Source organism: Oncorhynchus mykiss, chromosome Y (assembly GCF_013265735.2).
Source record: "Oncorhynchus mykiss isolate Arlee chromosome Y, USDA_OmykA_1.1, whole genome shotgun sequence".
NCBI classification, from domain to species: domain Eukaryota; kingdom Metazoa; phylum Chordata; class Actinopteri; order Salmoniformes; family Salmonidae; genus Oncorhynchus; species Oncorhynchus mykiss.
Window position 1 is genome coordinate 34,844,824 of NC_048593.1, and position 18,987 is coordinate 34,863,810.

Consider the following 18,987-nt stretch of genomic DNA (forward strand, 5'->3'; position numbering starts at 1 on the left):
TACCGTACACCATACAATTGGCATCAGTGGACATAATACTACATCACAATATACTGTAGAGATTATTCTACAATCATCATAAGAAGCCTTTCGAAGAGGAATTTGTCTCTGGAGAAGGAGCTATAAATAGCAAATGGGATTTCGTCACTGAACCGTTAAGGTATCACATTTTCTCACCCGCTCCTCACCACAGTTGTCCATTTCTTCAAGCAGACAGCAAGTAGAAGATGAGTCACTGGTACAGGGGGAAGAAAAAAACACTCTCTACAGTGATTCTCAGTGAAAAGAAAAACAATGTTTTGACCCAGTTGCATGATTTAGCCTCCAATCTCTTATTCATCTCGAGAGCATGTGTTCTTCTCCTGTGCTCAAACAAACAAACAAACTGTGGGGAAAATATCTAATAACATACAAGAGTTATATAAGGGTTGTACATGTCTATAGTATTTATTTACCTGTTCATCTGTAAATATGATAGAGTATTGCAACGAGAAACTGAATCTACGTTTCATGACCTACTATGCAGCTGTAGCCGTCTCTAGCCGATCCTACTGAGCCATTTGAAATGCTTCTCTATAGGTTGTTCCCTTGAGATGAGAAAACAGTGGTTTTACCTATCTATCATCATCGTCTGCATCTCAAAATACATGGAATTTTAATTGCCAATGGTTGGTTTTGTCACACAGTGCTTGAGATGGTGGGCCCTGCAAGTACAATATCTGGTGATGCAACAATGCAATAAAAGGCTGTGTAGAGGAAGAAATAAAACATGTATCAAACGTCCATCTTTGTTTTGCATCAGTTGCCCCCCCCCCAAGGCTGAAAGTATAGTTACACCATATGGAGAACGGAATGAGGCCATAGAGGCATATAGATAATCCTACACATAGGCTATCCACATTAAGAAGGGCATAATGGATTAACATTTGCATTAAATCCTTACAACAGTGAGTGAGACAGAATATATTGTCAACTCTACGCGGGTATCTAGCACCGTCCCTTGAGATTATAAAGCAGATTTGTTGCAAAATATAAACTGGGTGATTAAATCCCTGAATGCTGATTGGCTGACTGCAGTGGTATATCAGACTGTATACCATGGGTATGACAAAACATTTATTTGTACTTCTCTAACAACGTTGGTAACCAGTTTATGATAGCAATAAGGCACCTCAGGGGTTTGTGGTACATGGCCAATGTACCACAGCTAAAGGCTGTATAAAGGCACTCCACGTTGCGTCGAACTTAAGAACAGCGCTTTCCTTGGTATATCGGTCATATACCACACCCCCTCGGGCCTTATTGCTATTATATAACAGCTAATAATAATCATAATAATAGCTCCAAAACACTGAAATAGAGAGATTATGTATAACAATAGGTATATAGTCAATCACCTCCACGAGTCAATTATATGAAACGCAAAATACACACCCTAGAGCCACTAGAGTTGTCACGCTTGTAACTTTTGTTAAAAAATATATATTTTACGTTGCATATATTTTTATAGAGTGTTCAAAGATACCCCAACTATCGTCAAAGCCAGAGGTCAAATAAATTGATCAATTAACTTTTTTTAAATGTTCGGAATCAGCCGATCTGTGACTGTTCTGGTAAACCGTACAGCCTGATCAATCAATATGGGATCCTCGGGACGTCCATATCCTAAATCCTAACACTAACCTTAACTCAATAACCCTTACCCTAACCCCTACCTAAATCCCATTTTAAATGTCAACTTCAATTTGGGGGACGGACTTCCCAAGGACCGCCTATAGCACGGATCCAATCGAAACCCAGACAGAGTTGTTTTCGTTTTACCGAAGTGCAGCCTACCTTCAAGAGAAATTAGGGATTTATTCGTTTTCACTGCAATTGCACAGCAAGTGTTGTTTTTATTCGCGAAGTACCTGCTGCTTACCCGAACAGGTAAGGATATGTATTAAAAAATCTAAACATGAAACATGTATGAAGCATGCACAAACTAAGTTACTGAGCACCAATAGTTTTTTGTTTTCCCAGGAATGGCGCTTTGACGATGGCGAAAACACCAGAGAGCAGCGGTATGGATTTAGGAGATGTTTCCCATAGCTGCAATTCACGAGCTCTGAAAGTTACAACATCAACAACCACATCGTCACCATCATCACCACTACCATCATCTTCCCTCAGCAGCAGTGCTCACCTTCAGCTAGAGGCAGCATCACCACCGCCCCTCCAAGTTCTCCAGTTGAAGAGGCATCATAAGCAGTACTATAGCCATGGCCATAATCTGTTACCTAAGAAGAACCCTCTAGATAATACAGTGAGAGATTTGTCATCATCCTGTGTCTATGAGGTACCTGCCTCTGGTGGTGTTTCCCAGGACCCGGCTGCATCTGCCATGGCCTTAGCTGTCACTACCAAATTTTGCTCTGGTGTTGAGGCTAGAGATGTATGGAAGTCTGGATACCTGAGAAAGATGAAGCACAGCCACAAGAGATTTTTTGTCTTGAGAGGGCCAAGTGACACAGGCCCCAGCCGTTTGGAGTACTATGATAGTGAGAAGAAATTTAGAAATGGAATGAAATCCATTTGTAAATCTCCCAGTGCTGTGGGTTCTCCAAAGAAGGTAATTTATCTGTATCAATGTTTTACTGTCAGTAAAAGGGTAGATTCTAAACACAAGCACCTGATAGCCCTGTACACTAAGGATGAGCACTTTGTCATGATAGCGGAGAATGAGGAGGAGCAAGAGGATTGGTACCTGGCTCTGAGTGATCTGGTGATCCAGGAGAAAAAGGAGTACCAGGACGCTGAGGAGTTGGATGATGGATACTGGACCGTCTCTCCTGGAGCCATCTTCAAGGAGGTGTGGCAGGTGATTGTAAAGCCCAAAGGTTTAGGACAAACCAAGAACCTGATAGGAGTGTGCCGGCTGTGTCTCTCTGCCAAGACCATTCACCTGGTGAAGATGTGCTCTGAGATGACGTCTGTGAACCTGCCTCTGATGAATGTGCGTCGCTGTGGTCACTCCGAGAGCTTCTTCTTTATGGAGGTGGGCCGCTCGTCCTCCACTGGGCCCGGGGAGATCTGGATGCAGGTAGAATCAGGCGACCCTGTGGTGGCTCAGAACATGCATGAGACAATCCTGGAGGCCATGAGAGCCCTGAGGGCTATCCCTGATTTCATGCCTCGGAGCAAGAGTCAGTCATTCCCATCAAACCCATGTGCCGTAGTCACCACACGACGTCAACACCATGGCAACCTCCCACCCAGCCTGACTGGGTTACAGCGCTCTATAAGGGTGGAAACTGTTGTGAGCAAAGCGTCCCAACAGAAAGATAAAGGAGATGGAGGCCACAGCCCCAATCAAACTTCTAGCCATGGAGAGGGGACAATGAACCAACTGATCAGCCCAGGGACTGGCACCTTGGCTCTCCGTAATGTCTGCATCAGTAAAAACCTTGAAGAGAGCCTCAGTCACTGTGCATGCATCTCCACCACCATCAGTGTATCCAGCAGCAGTGGCAATGACTCTGATACACACCCCTGGACCTCTGACACTTCAGTCTTTGGTTCTACCAGCGACAGAGGCTCTGTCTGCGCTGAGGATTTGTGCTCCAACCCATGTGTCTTTCAGTTGTCCAGGAGTAACACCCCTGACTCACTGTTTAACACCACACTCATTGACGAGAACAGCTTGACTGACTACGTGGCCATGGATTTGCAGGTAACGGCTGTGGCCGGGGCTAATCAAGGAGATAGCTGTGATGTGGAAACGTCTAAGCCTGAACATTCCAGACAATACCACCAAACCACCTCTTGCACTCCAAAATGCGAAAAATACCTCTTATCCAAGCCCCCCTTCCTCCATATCTATAATCAGAGTAAACTCCCAGTGGGGGAAGGTTATATGCCAATGACTTGTGGACCAGGTCCTCATTTTACAGATGACATCCCTTCAGATTACAATGTGACCCCCACTCTTCTTCAAACACCTAGTGCTACCATGTTGCCCTCAGACCAGCTGGGGCCCCAGGGCTACATGATGATGCTTCCACGGAGCTGTTCACCAGCAAAGGACAGCCTCAGTGATGTTGATAATTTAGTGTGTGATGAATACATGAACATGTCTCTCGGGAGCCACATGGATGGTCATACACATGGCTCACCGGAGGCTCTTAAGTCCTACAGCTCCTATTCCTCTCTACCAAGCGCTAACCAGCCTCCTTCACAGAGGAACTGTGAACATGATGACTGTATGTTCACGTGTCATCCTGCAGCTCATCACTGCTCTGCAGTTGAATGGAACAGTAGAAACCCTCTCTGTAGCTCGCCTCGTCACTCTTCTCATCCAAGCAGTGATGTGCTGCTGAACCTATCAGATGTGCCTGTGTTGAATGTCACTGGTTTGTCCTTGGACCAGCATGGGGTTGAAGATAGTGACCTGCCCACTCAAACTGAGTCTATCCAGATTTCAACAGATCGTCTCAACTACATTGCTCTCTACCTGAGGGATGATCAGTGTGCCACCTGTGATGTCCCTTTGCCTATTGATGAGGTCACTTCTCCACTTCCTGCACGTACCAGTCCCAGAGAGAGTGGGTCTGGACCCGGACTCTACACTGGCATAGACCTCCCCACACCAGCAGGACAGACTGCTGCCACCAGACGTTGGCTGTGTTCTTGTCTCCCCTTGTGTATCAATACTGATGACAGTGAGTAAGAGGACAGTTTAAAAACTGTCAGTGCTGCTTTTGAGTCGATACATTATTGAATTAACCAGATTGTGAATACTCGGCCTTGTTGTTTACACGATGATAATGATCAAATAAACAAGTTATTTGTACTCTGTGGAATTGTTCATATAAAAAAATGTCTGTCATGTTTCTTTACTTTTGGTGGTTGTTTCTAGTCTGGGTACCAGTTCCACACCTTGTACTCCCTTGCATATGGCACGGAGTACAACAAGTGGGATGTTATCTTAAATGACTGGTACCCAGACTAGGTTGTTTTTTTTTACACTTGGAGAACATGTTCTTATAGCCCTTTGCAAAGAAGTTTATTTTGGGCAATTCCAGGGAAATGGAATGACGCCGAGACTCAGATCTTTCAATTTTAAATGTATTCCAAACAAAATCAATTGATTTCAAAGTTGAACAAACCATATAACTCAATGCACAATGACTACTTTTAACAATTTACACAGAAAGTTATACAAATGTACTTGAAGAACAAACAGTTAAGTGTTAAGGTCAGTAACAGAATGACAGCCCCAATGGCACAAACTGTCATTCTCTTAGAAAATGTTTTATCTCCACTGTTCAAGTAAATGTTGTCATTTGTTAAAAGTATTTCTTGTTCATAATTGTATGGTTTGTTCAAGATTGAAATCAGATTTTTTTTTGTGAAGGAAAGTTAAAGTTGTGAGTCTTCAGGCAATGTATTGGTTGTCAACTGGAAGAAAATACTTTTTGTGAAGGAAAGTTAAAGTTGTGAGTCTTCAGGCAATGTATTGGTTGTCAACTGGAAGAAAATACTTTTTCTTGCGTAGGCCTGAATTATTAGTATTTTTCATGAATCGAGAGAGGATGTTTGCATTTTCTTTTCACATTTTTCACAGGGCATTTACTGGATCATTTGCTCTGTACCTGGACAGAAGTCAGCACGTTTGGGTTATGAAAATTAAAAAATTGTGCCCTATTTTGTATTTAATTACCATGCCCTGGGCCCATATTCACAAAACATTTATTATGCAAAAACTTAAGCCTCTTAAGAAAAAACTAAATGTTTATAACTGCAATTCCAGAACAATATTTAACTCTTTTTTTTCCCAATAACCTTTTTTAGGAATAGCAACTTTTCTTAAATCTATAGTTAAGGAAAAAATGGCAGTTTAGAAATGTCTTAAAATATTTTGTGAATTTGGGCCCTGGTGATTGCACCCTTTAATGCTTTTATACCATTAATGGATGTAATTATACCATTAAAATAAAGCGAATGCTGTTATCTACAGCTTGTCTTCATTTACTGGGCTGGTTATACAACAGGTCACCATCATAATGCCATTTCCACCACAGAGGTATTAGTTAATGTTCCTTCCTCAGGCTACCATCATCAGTACTTATACAGTGGGGTTGCAGGGATAACATCGTAGTACAATTCATCATTAAGGACTTTCGGAAGATTAGTCTGTAAAAAAGATCTCTAAATAGAGATCCTGATCAAATCGGTGGACAAGGGTTAGCCGGAAAAAGCTGGAGGGTTAGGTTAATCACAGTAGGAGGTAGTTCTGCTAATGAGCACTCCAGGCTCTAGTCTACACACTCCATTTCTACATGACACATGAGGAAGATAGCACTAAGAGGCAATATCAACCCTGAGGCTAAGCAAAGTGTTTAAATATCTTTATTGTCAGGAATATTTACATGAGTGTTCCACATCCCACACCTTGGGAAAACCTTTGCCCTCCCCAACCATTGAACACAAATATATTTCAGAGGCACTTTTCTTAATAAACAAGTTATTGGTTGTATGTTTTGTATTTTAACACTGTCTGCATATTTCTGTCTCCCGGCGTCAGGAGGTAGTGGCTTCTTCAGACATATCCTCGTGCCTGTCTTCACCTAGGTCCTTTCCCTGCTGTCTTCACCTAGGTCCTTTCCCTGCTGTCTTCACCTAGGTCCTTTCCCTGCTGCAGCAGAGGTGTAGTCTCACTGTACAATGCGGTTCATGCATCTGAACGGTCTTCGTCTCTCTTGTTCATTAAACAAGTCTAACACAGACAAAAAAAGCCTGTTTCATGTAGAGACAACCATGGTCCCTGGCTTTGTTTCCTGGTTACAACATAAAAATGAGACAGTCCAAGCTTGTGTTTACTGTATACACCATGTTCCTGACTTCAAATCCAATTTTATTTGTCACATGCGCCGAAAACAACAGGTAGACCTTACAGTGAAACGCTTACAAGCCCTTAAACAATGCAGTTTAAAAAAATTATTACCGACCAAAAATGAAGAAATATAAATAATTAAAAAATGTAAAAAATAAAAATAACAAATTCTGTCTTGAGTTGTCTAGGATCTTTCCTAGTTTTTATCGTCTCTTGCTGGGTTGTTAGTGTTTTTTTTGCAAAGTGGTAAGCAGTTTGTGCTTGGTGTTGTTCTGAGGCACTTCTACAGCACAGTGTGGAACATGGGAGCCAAGGTAATCCACCCAATCACCATCCACTGGAATGAGCAGAGGGGAGCGAAAGGGAGGCTGGTCACACGTTGAGGATCTCAAACTCCTCTTCAGACTCAAACAGCTTGTCGGTCGATTCGATGAACTCTGTTCGAAAAGAGAACAGTAATCAATTTTACATAACACACTTAATTTTGGTTAGTATGTGTCAGTTGAGATTAAACACCACATAGGAGTTTCAATGAGGTTCAAGAAATAAATGCACTTCATGTATAGACCTATACTGTCACTTCGAAACAATATAGGGAAATACCGGAGAGTGGAAGCTTGATATTTGCGGCAAGGATTGCTTGTTATTGGTGTAATATTAGTGGATCTGTCTGGTAGGTATGCTCATACCTGCCCCTGTGGTCTGGACCTCTGGTTTGGTGGGAGGAACGAAGGGGGGCCAGTGGGGCGGGTGATTCTCCACCAGCTCAAACATCCTCAGGTTCCTCTTCATCTGAATCTCCTTAAAAAGGACAACGACATGGGTCTCAACCACCGGACAATATCCATCTACATACAATTGTGACTTGAGTGGATGACTCTCACCTGCTGGACCAGGTTACACCAACTATCAAAGTCATCTTCACTCTTACAAAAAAATCCCTTGGGGGGGAAAAAAAAAAAGACAGAATTTTGATTAGCAATTATGTGGCAAAATCATCACCACAGTAAACAAACTCATCACCACAGTAAACAAACTCATCACCACAGTAAACAAACTCATCACCACAGTAAACAAAATCATCACCACAGTATACAAATTCATCACCACAGTAAACAAACTCATCACCACAGTAAACAAAATTCCCATTAGAGCAACTTTTTAGAACACACCAGCATGCACTTCAAATTCAACTATGAAAACAAGGCCCATGAGATAGGAGGCTCAGTGGTATGACAGGTTGTGGTGGTCGGTGTGTGGGTACAGCTCTCACCAGGGCCACAGAGGGGTCCAGGTTGGTGATCTTCATGCGGCGTGGGCTCCTCAGACAGTGGTAGCTCTGGTCGTCCACTCCACTGCCAGCCTCAGCCTCCACGGCTGACTGGGTGGTGTGGGGGTCCAGGTAGATCAGCTCCTCTCCTGGAGAACACAAGAAGGCCTGCTGAACATGTTGGCTAGACAACTCACAGGTTTATCTCCTTTTGTTACTACCCATTTGTGAACCTTCAGTTCCGGTTTCCTCTTAGACTCACCTACAAATCCGATGAAGTAATAGGCCAGATTGGGCTTTCCTCCCAGCACACCACAGGACTGTGGCATTTTAAAACACTCCTGAATGGGACAACACATGGAGTCAGTACAGTATAACTATTTAAAGGCAACAGTAAATACAGGAATATTGCATAGTAGTTTAGTATCAATTGAATAATAAGAGAAATCCCCAATCCCATCACAGAAAGCATTGATGGCCCAGTACCTTGAGGGCCTGGATGTAGACAGGGTTGATGTGGTTTATTCCCATGCGGAGTGGTATGACCAGCAGTAGGGGTCTCCAGTCAGAATGGGACTGGGAATGTGGACAAGTCGTGGCTCTATGCCCGTCCGTGTGAGAACAGGCTTGTTCTGGTGTTTCCCTAGAGGTGAAGGGTTCCTGCCAGCCACAGGGTCTCGGCCGCAATCTGCTCTCACTGCTTGCCTGGCGACACTGCTTCTCTGGAGAGGACATGGAAAGAAAACCTTTGTGTCTTTGGAATCACAGCTTCACCACTGTCCTCATATACAGAAGGCTCAGAAGGTACGAATACAAAAATATACATACAGTGCCTTCGGATAGTATTCAGACCCCTTGACTTTTTCTACATTTTGTAGGCTACAGCCTTATTTTAAAATGGATAAAATAGTCGTCGTCGTCGTCCCCCCCCCCCCAAATCTACACACAATACCCCATAATGACAAAGCAAAAACAGTTCTCTTAAAAATATGACATTTACATTAGGTATTCAGACCCTTCATTCAATACTTTGTTGAAACATCTTTGGCAGCCATTACAGCCTCAAGCTTGGCACACCTGTATTTGGGGAGTTTCTCCCTTTCTTCTCTGCAGAACCTCTCAAGCTCTGTCAGGTTGCATGGGTAGCGTCGCTGCACAGCTATTTTCAGGTCTCTCCAGAGATGTTCGATCAGGTTCAATTCCGGGCACTGGCTGGGCCACTCAAGGACATTCAGAGACTTGTCCCAAAGCCACTCCTGCATTGTCTTGTTTGTGTGCTTATGGTCATTGTCCTGTTGGAAGGTGAACCTTCGCCCCAGTCTAAGGTCCTGAGTACTCTGGAGCAGGTTTTCATCAAGGATCTCTCTATTTTCCTTTTTTGGTTTTTCAGCTCAGATGGGAGTTGGTGGTTCCAAACTTCTTCCATTTAAGAATGATGGAGGCCACTGTGTTCTTGGGGACCTTCTTCGCTGCAGAATTTCCCCAGATCTGTGCCTCGACACAATCTTGTCTCTGAGCTCTACGGACAATTCCTTTGACCTCATGGCTTGGTTTTTGCTCTGATGTGCAAGGTCAACTGTGGGACCTCATATAGACAGGTCTGTGCCTTTCAAAATCATGTCCAATCAATTGAATCTACCACAGGTGGACTCCAATCAAGTTGTAGAAACATCTCAAGGATGATCAACAGAAACAGGATGCACCTGAGCTCAATTTTGAGTTTCATACAAAGGGTCTGAATACTTAAATACATTTGCAAAGATTTCTAAAAACCTGTTTTCGCTTTGTCATTATAGTGTACTGTATATAGATTGCTGAGGATCATTTTTTAAAATACATTTTAGAATAAGGCTGTAACTTAACAAAATGTGGAAAAGTCAAGGGGTTAGAATACTTTCCGAATACACTGTATATATTTAGCAAGTGAGGGAAAAAAAAAACGTACTGATGTCCTCGATCACCACGGTGTTGTCCATTGACACATACACAGCAAGAGAATTCCAGTCATCAAATAGAGCAAGTTTCCTGACGAGAGATAGTAGGTTTATTTATGCCACAAACGTATTTGTGCTAGAGGTCACACTACTAACATCTGACAATCAAATGTTCTGAAATGAATTAATCTCGGTTACCCAGAAGTTACAATTCTCGAAAATTGTCACTTCCCGTTTACACGTGAATCTGTCCACGAGAGATTAGACATGAATAGATCAGTCTTAAAACGTGCATATAAAATACTTACTTGAGCACTTGTGCAACTGTGTTTGGGCCATACCACTCTCCTACAGACTTTCCTTCACCAACTCCCATCTGAGCTGCAAGTAGAAAAACCAAAAAATGAACACCAAGCTCACTCCAGAAGGTCTAAGTCAGGGATGGGCAACTGATGGGGGTGGGGGCCACAACAAAATCTGAACTCATCACGGGTGGGCCGCAGTGGCTCGCGGGTCTGCGTACCCATATCCTCACCTTGTGAGCAAAACATTTTAGCGGCCCTCCTCTTGACAGCGGAGAGAAAAAGTTTGAGTTAATTTCCTGAATCTACACATTTTACCATAAGTTAGAGAGAAATGTTTGCTGTTTTTAATAAGATATCTGAGTGAGAGTGACTAACAAAATCAACGGGGGCTCCCAGGTTGGTAATTCAACCAAGATTACCACAAGTTTAGATAGATTGGTAAATTAGTCCAGGGGCCAGCTAACAAATGTTAGCTGACATGAACTAATTGAGTGGCTGTCAGTGACTGACATAACAAACAAAACAATGAATGATGCACAACAAAAATTTTGAAATTGCACCTTGTGTATTCTACTATTCAAACTATTTTTGTGTCTTTGGCAATTGATCTGCAGGCCTACATCCCTGGTCTGTCTTAGCTTCTTTCTAGCCTGTCTAGCCGGTCATTGATTCATCAGGCTATTTGATTTTCCTTCAAGTTACACATTTTTACTTTTGAGGACAGTCATCCAGAAAATGATAGGAATGTGATAGAAAACACTTTCATCTGCTTATTCAGGGTACTTTACATGTGGTCAGACCAAGGTAAAGGCAGGGTTAGGCTAGGACTCTCTCTTACCCATTTGGTGTATGGAGTAACAGCTGTCTTTCCTATCCAGGAAACAGTGGAGGATACGATGGTACTTCTCCGGCTGTCCTCCCTCTGCCCTCCAACGCCAGGCTACAGCAGGAGAACAGGCCACAATCACTGTGTCATTCCCATACCCTGTCTAATAAAACCCTTTTCTCTTTCTCACTGTTGAATTGATTACATCGTAGAACACATATCATGACCAGATGAATCCTTCACATATAGTGCATTCGGAAAGTATTCAGACCCCTTGACTTTTTCCAAATTTAGTTTTTGATTAATTTTCTAAAATTGATTAAATTGTTGATTCCCCTTTCATCTACACACGATACCCCATAATGACAAAACAAAAAAAGGTTTAGATTTGTTTTAACATACAGTACCAGTCATAAGTTTGGACACACCTACTCATTCAAGGGTTTTTCTTTATTTGTACTATTTTCTACACTGTAGAATAGTTGTGAAGACATCAAAACTATGAAATAACACATATGAAATCAGGTAGTAACCAAAAAAAGTGTTAACAAACCAAAATATATTTGATATTTGAGATTCTTCAAAGTAGCCACCCTTTGCCTTGATGACAGCTTTACACTCTTGGCATTCTCTCAACTACCATCACCTGGAATACTTTTCCAACCGTCTTGAAGGAGTTCCCACAAATGCTGAGGACTTGCTGGCTGCTTTTCCTTCACTCTGCGGTCCACCTCATCCCAAACCATCTCAACTGAGTTGAGGTTGGGCGATTGTGGAGGCAAGGTCATCTGATGCAGCGCTCCATCACTCTCCTTCTTGGTCAAATAGCACTTACACAGCCTGTTGGGTCATTGTCCTGTTGAAAAACAAATAATAGTCCCCACCAAGCGCTAACCAGATGGGATGGCATATCGCTGCAGAATGCTATGGTAGCCATGCTGGTTAAGTGTGCCTTGAATTCTAAATAAATCACAGACAGTGTCACCAGCAAAGCACACCATCACACCTCCTCCTACATGCTTCACGGTGGGAATCACACATGCTGAGATCCGTTCACCTACTCTAGGTCTCACAAAGACACGGTGGTTGGAACCAAACTTCTCAAATTTGGACTCAGACCAAAGGACAGATTTCCACCAGTCTAATGTCCATTTCTTGTGTTTCTTGGCCCAAGGAAGTCTCTTATTATTATTGGTGTCCCTTAGTAGTGATGTCCTTTACTGTCCTTTTGTAGTCTTTGCAGCAATTCGACCATGAAGGTCAGATTCACGCAGTCTCCTCTGAACAGTTGATGTTGAGATGTGTCTGTTACTTGAAGTCTGTGAAGCATTAATTTGGGCTGCAATTTCTGAGGCTGGTAACTCTAATGAACGTATCCTCTATAGCAGAGGTAACTCTGGGTCTTCCTTTCCTGTAGCGGTCCCCATGAGACAGTTTCATCATAGCGCTTGATGGTTTTTGTGACTACACTTGAAGAAACTTTCAATGTTCTTGAAATTCTCCGGATTGACTAACCTTGATGTCTTAAAGTCATAATGGACTGACGTTTCTCTTTGCTTATTTGAACTGTTCTGGCCATAAAACGGACTTGGTCTTTTACAAAATAGGGATATCTTCTGTATACCCACCCTACACAACTGATTGGCTCAAACACATTAAGAAGGAAAGAAATTACACAATATAGCTTTTAACAAGGCACACCTGTTAATTGCAGCCAACATGTGCTCAGCATATGTGGGAACTCCTTCAAGACTGTTGGAAAAGCTTTCTAGGTGAAGCTGGTTGAGAGAATGCCAAGTGTGTAAAGCTGTCATCAAGGCAAAGGGTGGCTACTTTGAAGAATTTGTTTAACACTTTTTAGGTTACTACATGTGTTATTTCATAGTTTTGATGTCTTCACTATTATTCTACAATGTAGAAAAGAGTATTCAGACCCTTTACTCAGTACTCTCTTAAAGCACTTTTGGCAGCGATTACAGCCTTGATACTTCTTGGGTATGACGCAACAAGCTTGGCAAACCTGTATTCGGGGAGTTTCTCCCATTCCTCTCTGCAGATCCTCTCAAGCTCTGTCTGGTTGGATGGGGAGCGTCACTGCACCGCAATTTCAAGGTCTCTCCGGAGATGTTCGATCGGGTTCAAGTCCGGGCACTGGCTGGGCCACTCAAGGACATTCAGAGACTTCTCCCAAAGCCAATCCTGCATTTTGTTGGCTGTGTGCTTAGGGTTGATGTCCTGTTGGAAGGTGTACCTTCACCCAGGTCCTGAGCAGGTTTTCATCAAGGATCTCTCTGTACTTTGCTCCATTTATCTTTCCCTCGATTCTGACTAGTCTCACAGTCCCGCCGCTGAAAAACATACCCACAGCATGATGCTGCCACCACCATGCTTTACCGTAGGGATGGTGCCAGGTTTCCTCCAGATGTGACGCTTGGCATTCAGGACAAAGTATTCAATCTTGGTTTCATCAGACCAGAGAATCTTGTTTCTCATGGTCTGAGAGTCCTTTAGGTTCCTTTTGGCAAAGTCCAAGCGGGCTGTCAATGTACCTTTTACTGAAGAGTGGCTTCCGTCTGGCCACTCTACTGATTAATGGAATGCTACAGAGATGGTTGTCCTTCTGGGAGGTTCTCCCATCTCCACAGAGGAACTCTGGAGCTCTGTCAGAGTGACCATCAGGTTCTTGGTCACGTGCCTGACCAAGGCCCATCTCCCCCGATTGCTCAGTTTGGCCAGGGGGCAGCTCTGGGAAGAGTCTTAATGGTTCCAAACTTCTTCCATTTAAGAATGATGGAGGCCATTGTGTTGTTGGGGATCATCAATACTGCAGACATTTTTTGGTACCCTTTGCTAGATCTGTGCCTCGACACATTCCTGTCTACGGACAATTCCTTCGACCTTCAGGCTTGGTTTTTGCTCTGACATGCACTGTCAACTGTGGGACCTTATATAGACAGGTGTGTGCCTTTCCAAATCAAGTCCAATCAATTGAATTTACCACCGGTGGACACCAATCAAGTTGTAGAAACATCTCAAGGATGATCAATGGAAACAGGATGCACCTGAGCTCAATTTTGAGTCTCATAACAAAGGGTCTGAATACTTATGTAAATAAGGCATCTGTTGTTTTTTTAAATACATTTGCAAACATTTCTAATAAATAGTTTTCACTTTGTCATGACGGGGTGTTGTGCATAGATTGATAAGGAAAACATATATAATTTCATCCATTTTAGAATAAGACTGTAACGTAACAAAATGTGGAAAATGTCAAGGGGTCTGAATACTTCCTGAATGCACTGTATAAACACCCCCTTTGCTAATGCAGTTCCATACATCCCCACCCCATGCATGACCCTGTCCTCTCCTCACCTCGTCCCAGCTGTGAGCATACCAGGGCCTGTGCAAGGATCATCTGCCCACAGCGTAGCATGCATCCCCAGCCTGCATCTGAAGAGGGGCCTGTTCCCCCTGGATCAAACCAAGATAGACACTTAAGATTAAGACACTCACTTTGTTGGTCAATTGCACACAATATCCAACCCAAATCTGACTTCCGCTATTAACCCAACTCCTCCAAAAGAGACATGTACATATAGAGGTTTTGGAAAGGTGTGGGTGGCTGCGGGTGACCGCGCTTGGCAACCGGGGAGCTGTTGTGTGGGGGGTTAAGTGCCTAGCTCAAGAGCACAATGGCAGGCAATAGCATCTAGGATTTGATGCCAGCAGCCCTCTGGATGCCAGTTCACTTCCCAACATATTTTTCCTGTCAATCCCGGGATTCTAACTGGCAATCCTCCGGTTGCTGGCTTGCCTCTAATCGCTAGGCTATCTGCCGCCCTTAAATGGATACTTTGGGATTTTGGCAACGAGGCCCTTCATCATCTTCTCCAGAGACAGATGAACTCGTGAACACCGTTTTTTTTATGTCTCTGTGTCCAGTATAAATTAAGTTAGAGGTAGTTTCCTGAACCAATGCTAACTAGCATTAGCGCAATGACTGGAAGTCTATGGATATCTGCTAGTATTGAAAAGCATGGTAGCAGATAGCGCAATGACTGGAAGTCTATCTGCTACCATGCTTTTCAATACTAGCAGATATCCATAGACTTCCAGTCATTGCGCTATGGGTAACACTGTTGGCAGGGTTAGGGATACTCACACACAGTGCTTTTAACATAGTGTGTTCAACGTACATATGGCATACATGATTACATTGTGCATGTTCATTTATACAATAATTATTATTCAACATGTCCTCAACTGGGATTTGAACTCACAAACTGCCACGCCGCCATATGTCTGTGTCTGGTGTCAGTTAATCTGATTATTCTCATCATTGACTTTACTTACTTATTTCAGCAATTAAATTACATTCTGTATAGTGGTCTAACGTTGGTGGGGCATATTAACCTGTTTTAATGATACTCCTGAATCACTATGATCAATAAAATATTTGTATAATTATTATTGTATATATATGAACATACACAACGTAATCATGTTTGGCAAAGTGTGTAAAATATGCAAGTTGAAAACACCATGTTAGAAGCACTGTGTGTGTGTGAATATCCCTAACCTTGCCAACAGACAAAAATATTTTTGAATGGATCAGTGGTTCACCAATCAGGAGCTTGATGGGCTTGGCAACACTAACAAGGCATGATGTGTAATGAAAAATATTTTGAGAAAGTTTCTTTGGGACCATCAGGCCAGATACACGGAAATGTTCTTGCAACGTTCCCATGAAACGTGTCTAGAACATTAATATCTTACATTCTAATAACATGAAACGTGTCTAGAACATTAATATCTTACATTCTAAGAACATGAAACCATGTTCTGTGTATGTTTTGTGGAACGTTGACGGAATATTCTTCTAACCCTCCCTCAGAAAACTGGACACAGGAATGTTCTTTCAAAGTCCCACATCTAGAACAGTATTGTTGCATGTTCTAGATAAGTTCTGCTTGATATTAAGGGAGCGTTCTCCTAACTTTTAACACCAAAACATTATAAAAAGGTTCTCAGAAGGATGTTGCCAACATAGATAGAATGTACCCCTAACTCACAGAAAACTGGACACTCAAACATTAGGGGATCATTACAAAAACATTCTCCATCTCCCTAGAATTGTTAGCTGGGTAGCCAACAATCAGATTTACATAACATCTGCCTGTTTCACTCACCTATGGGAGAGAATTTTTTCCTGTAGGTAAACCATAGCCGCGAGTGGACGTCTGATAGTAGCTCCGTCTTTCCTGTGAACACAACATGAAAGACTGTCATGCCTTCATTCAGTTTCTCCCCCACATATAAATCACAATATGACTGCTACAAGATGTCAGTCTACCTGTTTTAGCATTGTAACACTCTCCTAAAACCCACACAGGTTCATCTGTGTCAGGCAAGTCTTCAAGGAACTCCGAAAACACGTTTATCTGGTTTTCATACTTTGCTAATACTTAAACGAGACATGGAAAAGGGGAGACATGAAAAAAACTTGTCAAGAAGCATACATGATGTGAGATACACCAGTTAATTAATAAAGTTTTACACATTTTTTTCATATGCGGTGATAGCTGCAATTTGACATTATAATTTAGGTTCGCTGAATTATTTGTAATTGCCAGATCTCACACACACACACAATAATGTAGGTTGTACATAGCCAGCAGATCCAACCCACTGTTTTACAGCAGCACTAGGGTCGAAAAAGGGTTCCTGTGTACATTAAGACCCGTGAATGCCGTGCGATTAATGTCTCAGGAATCGTACCGTTGTATTCAGAATTGTCCCAATATCTAACTTAAACCAAGAACATTAAACGACTGCTAGTTTAATAGTAGTCGTTCAATCTTTTCAGTGTAACAGTTGGGTTAATGGGACAATTCGAAGTACAACGCAATTCTCATTCCTGAATTGAGGTATGTTTTCTGAGACATTTCTGGCACCGGCATCTTTATCTACACAGGAAGCCTGTCTGACCCTAGTGCATTTCTAAGCAAGCAGGTCGGATCTACTGGCTAGGTTGAACTACTACAGTACAATACTGCATTTGACCAAATTATATAACATCCTTACTCACTCTGGGAAAACAAATATCATCCCACTTCAGAAAAGCATGAAGTACTTTCCACTGACAATGCCCTGCTTTCAAAATGTTATGAAAGCCGCCGGGTAGACAATTAAGCGAAACGGGCCACCAAAGAAACAATGCAATGGCTAAACTTGTACATCAGCCATGGTCAGTTAACGACCAACATCTTTAGAAATTACATTTTGGGCCCAATGGCAGCACGATTTGTCAACGCATGTAATGGACTAAGTGAAAGGCGCACAATATGTGAATAAAGTATTATTTTTAGTGGCTATTACCTGCCTCCATCCTACGGCTGTCATCGGTGAAAATACCTATCTGAAGCTAGCCACAATAAGGATTAGCCACAATAGTGGAATTTACGGTTAGACTTCAAAATAACAGTCCCTAATTTAAAGCGATGCAAATGCATACAAATATTAGAATCATGCCATATTTGGACTAGATCATGCTAAACAAGGTTGGAATGTTGTTATATGAATTCAACAATATACAATAATTAGTTAATTTGACAAACAAAAGTCAAAATCAGCTGAAATCTCACTCATTATTCACAATTCATTCATTAATCATGGTAGTGTCCACATTAATGTAGAAGTGTTTAGAAACATGTTCTGTTTTTATTTACAATAAAAGTGACTCCAAAATGACACTATACATGTATTTACCATTCATTTCTATTGTAAATAATCTGAAACACAACTAAAACAAACAGCAAATGCATCCAACAAGTTTGTAGTCACACGCTTGATGTAATCACTGCGTGCTATGAAAATGGGACAAAATAACATTTGTTTTACTACTTTAATACACGTCTAAGTGAATTTGTACCAATACTTTTGGTCCCCTAAAATGGGGGGACTATGTACAAAAGGTTCTGTCATTTCTAAACGGTTCACCCAATATGGAAGAAAATACCCTCAAATCAAAGCTGGCAGTCTGCACTTTAACTTCATAGTCCTTTTATCTTTTTAAAGTCATCCAAAGTGCTGGTGCACAGAGCCTAAACAACAACCACATTGTCACTGTCCCAATACTTGGAGCTCACTGTAAGTATGCCCCAAACGCAATTCTGAAGTCTAATACATCCACTGTGCGACTTCAGCTGATTTGTAAATGTTCTGTTAAATTAACTAATTATTGTTTTTTGTTTAATTTATATAACAACATTTAAACTTTGTTTAGCATTATGTAGTCCCAACATGGCATGATTCCACTATTTGTATCCATTTGCGTCACTTTCATTGAGGGACTTTATTTTGAAGCTGAACCGCAAATTCCACCGTTGTGGCTGGCTAATCCTTATAGTGGCTAGCTTCACATAAGTGGTAAATGGCAGGATACAAACATACAGGATTACCTCTTGGGTAATGTAGTTCGAATGTGTTTGTCATCCATGACAAATAACATTAACCATTATAAACTACATCAACCAAAAACATAACGAAACCAAGCTGGTGTTTCCAGATATCAGACATTACATGGTACTCTGGTTTTTGTATTTTTTTCACCAATTGATAAATAATTCTTATAGGATAATTTGCTAGAGATATCTCTTCCCCATTCGTAAAATATACATGTGCATTGTCTTGATCCTGTAAAACATCCGCCTATTATATTTCTGCGTGGGGTTACACTCTGTGGCTACAATGTATTATTCAGCAAACTGTAACGTTTT

General features: G+C 41.9%; 2 protein-coding genes across 4 annotated transcripts; one reads left to right on the forward strand and one right to left on the reverse strand.

Annotated features, from left to right (window-relative positions):
- Nucleotides 1-1,627: 1,627 nt before the first annotated feature.
- LOC110510164 (insulin receptor substrate 2-A-like) lies at nt 1,628-6,003 on the forward strand. Its single transcript, XM_021591525.2, has 2 exons — nt 1,628-1,929; nt 2,023-6,003. Exon 2 carries the CDS (start codon nt 2,039-2,041, stop codon nt 4,706-4,708), a length of 2,670 nt encoding a protein of 889 aa, XP_021447200.2. The 5' UTR covers nt 1,628-1,929; nt 2,023-2,038; the 3' UTR covers nt 4,709-6,003.
- A 369-nt stretch (nt 6,004-6,372) lies between these two features.
- Nucleotides 6,373-17,680, reverse strand: LOC110510165 (cysteine protease ATG4A). Of its 3 annotated transcripts, none has more exons than XM_021591527.2 (13): nt 17,588-17,680; nt 16,563-16,673; nt 16,399-16,470; nt 14,582-14,680; nt 11,222-11,323; nt 10,387-10,459; nt 10,090-10,169; nt 8,631-8,866; nt 8,407-8,485; nt 8,148-8,293; nt 7,759-7,815; nt 7,564-7,675; nt 6,373-7,311 (listed from the first exon to the last, which is right to left on the reverse strand). In XM_021591527.2, the coding sequence occupies exons 1-13, from the start codon at nt 17,595-17,597 to the stop codon at nt 7,247-7,249; spliced, it is 1,242 nt and encodes a 413-aa protein (XP_021447202.1). In that variant the 5' UTR covers nt 17,598-17,680; the 3' UTR covers nt 6,373-7,246. The 3 variants fall into 3 exon arrangements, with proteins under 3 accessions (XP_021447202.1, XP_036823847.1, XP_036823846.1); XM_036967952.1 differs by lacking the exon at nt 17,588-17,680 and adding an exon at nt 17,298-17,575; XM_036967951.1 differs by lacking the exon at nt 16,563-16,673 and having other exon boundaries at nt 17,588-17,621.
- Between the last annotated feature and the right edge of the window lie 1,307 nt (nt 17,681-18,987).

Coding starts and splice junctions, on each gene's coding strand:
- LOC110510164 (XM_021591525.2), top strand. CDS start 2,039: ATGGCGAAAACACCAGAGAGCAGCGGTATGGATTTAGGAGATGTTTCC.
- LOC110510165 (XM_021591527.2), bottom strand. Junction 14,681..16,398: donor GAAAAAATTCTCTCCCATAG/GTGAGTGAAACA, acceptor GGTTTGATCCAG/GGGGAACAGGCCCCTCTTCA. Junction 7,312..7,563: donor GGTCCAGACCACAGGGGCAG/GTATGAGCATAC, acceptor CTTTTCGAACAG/AGTTCATCGAATCGACCGAC.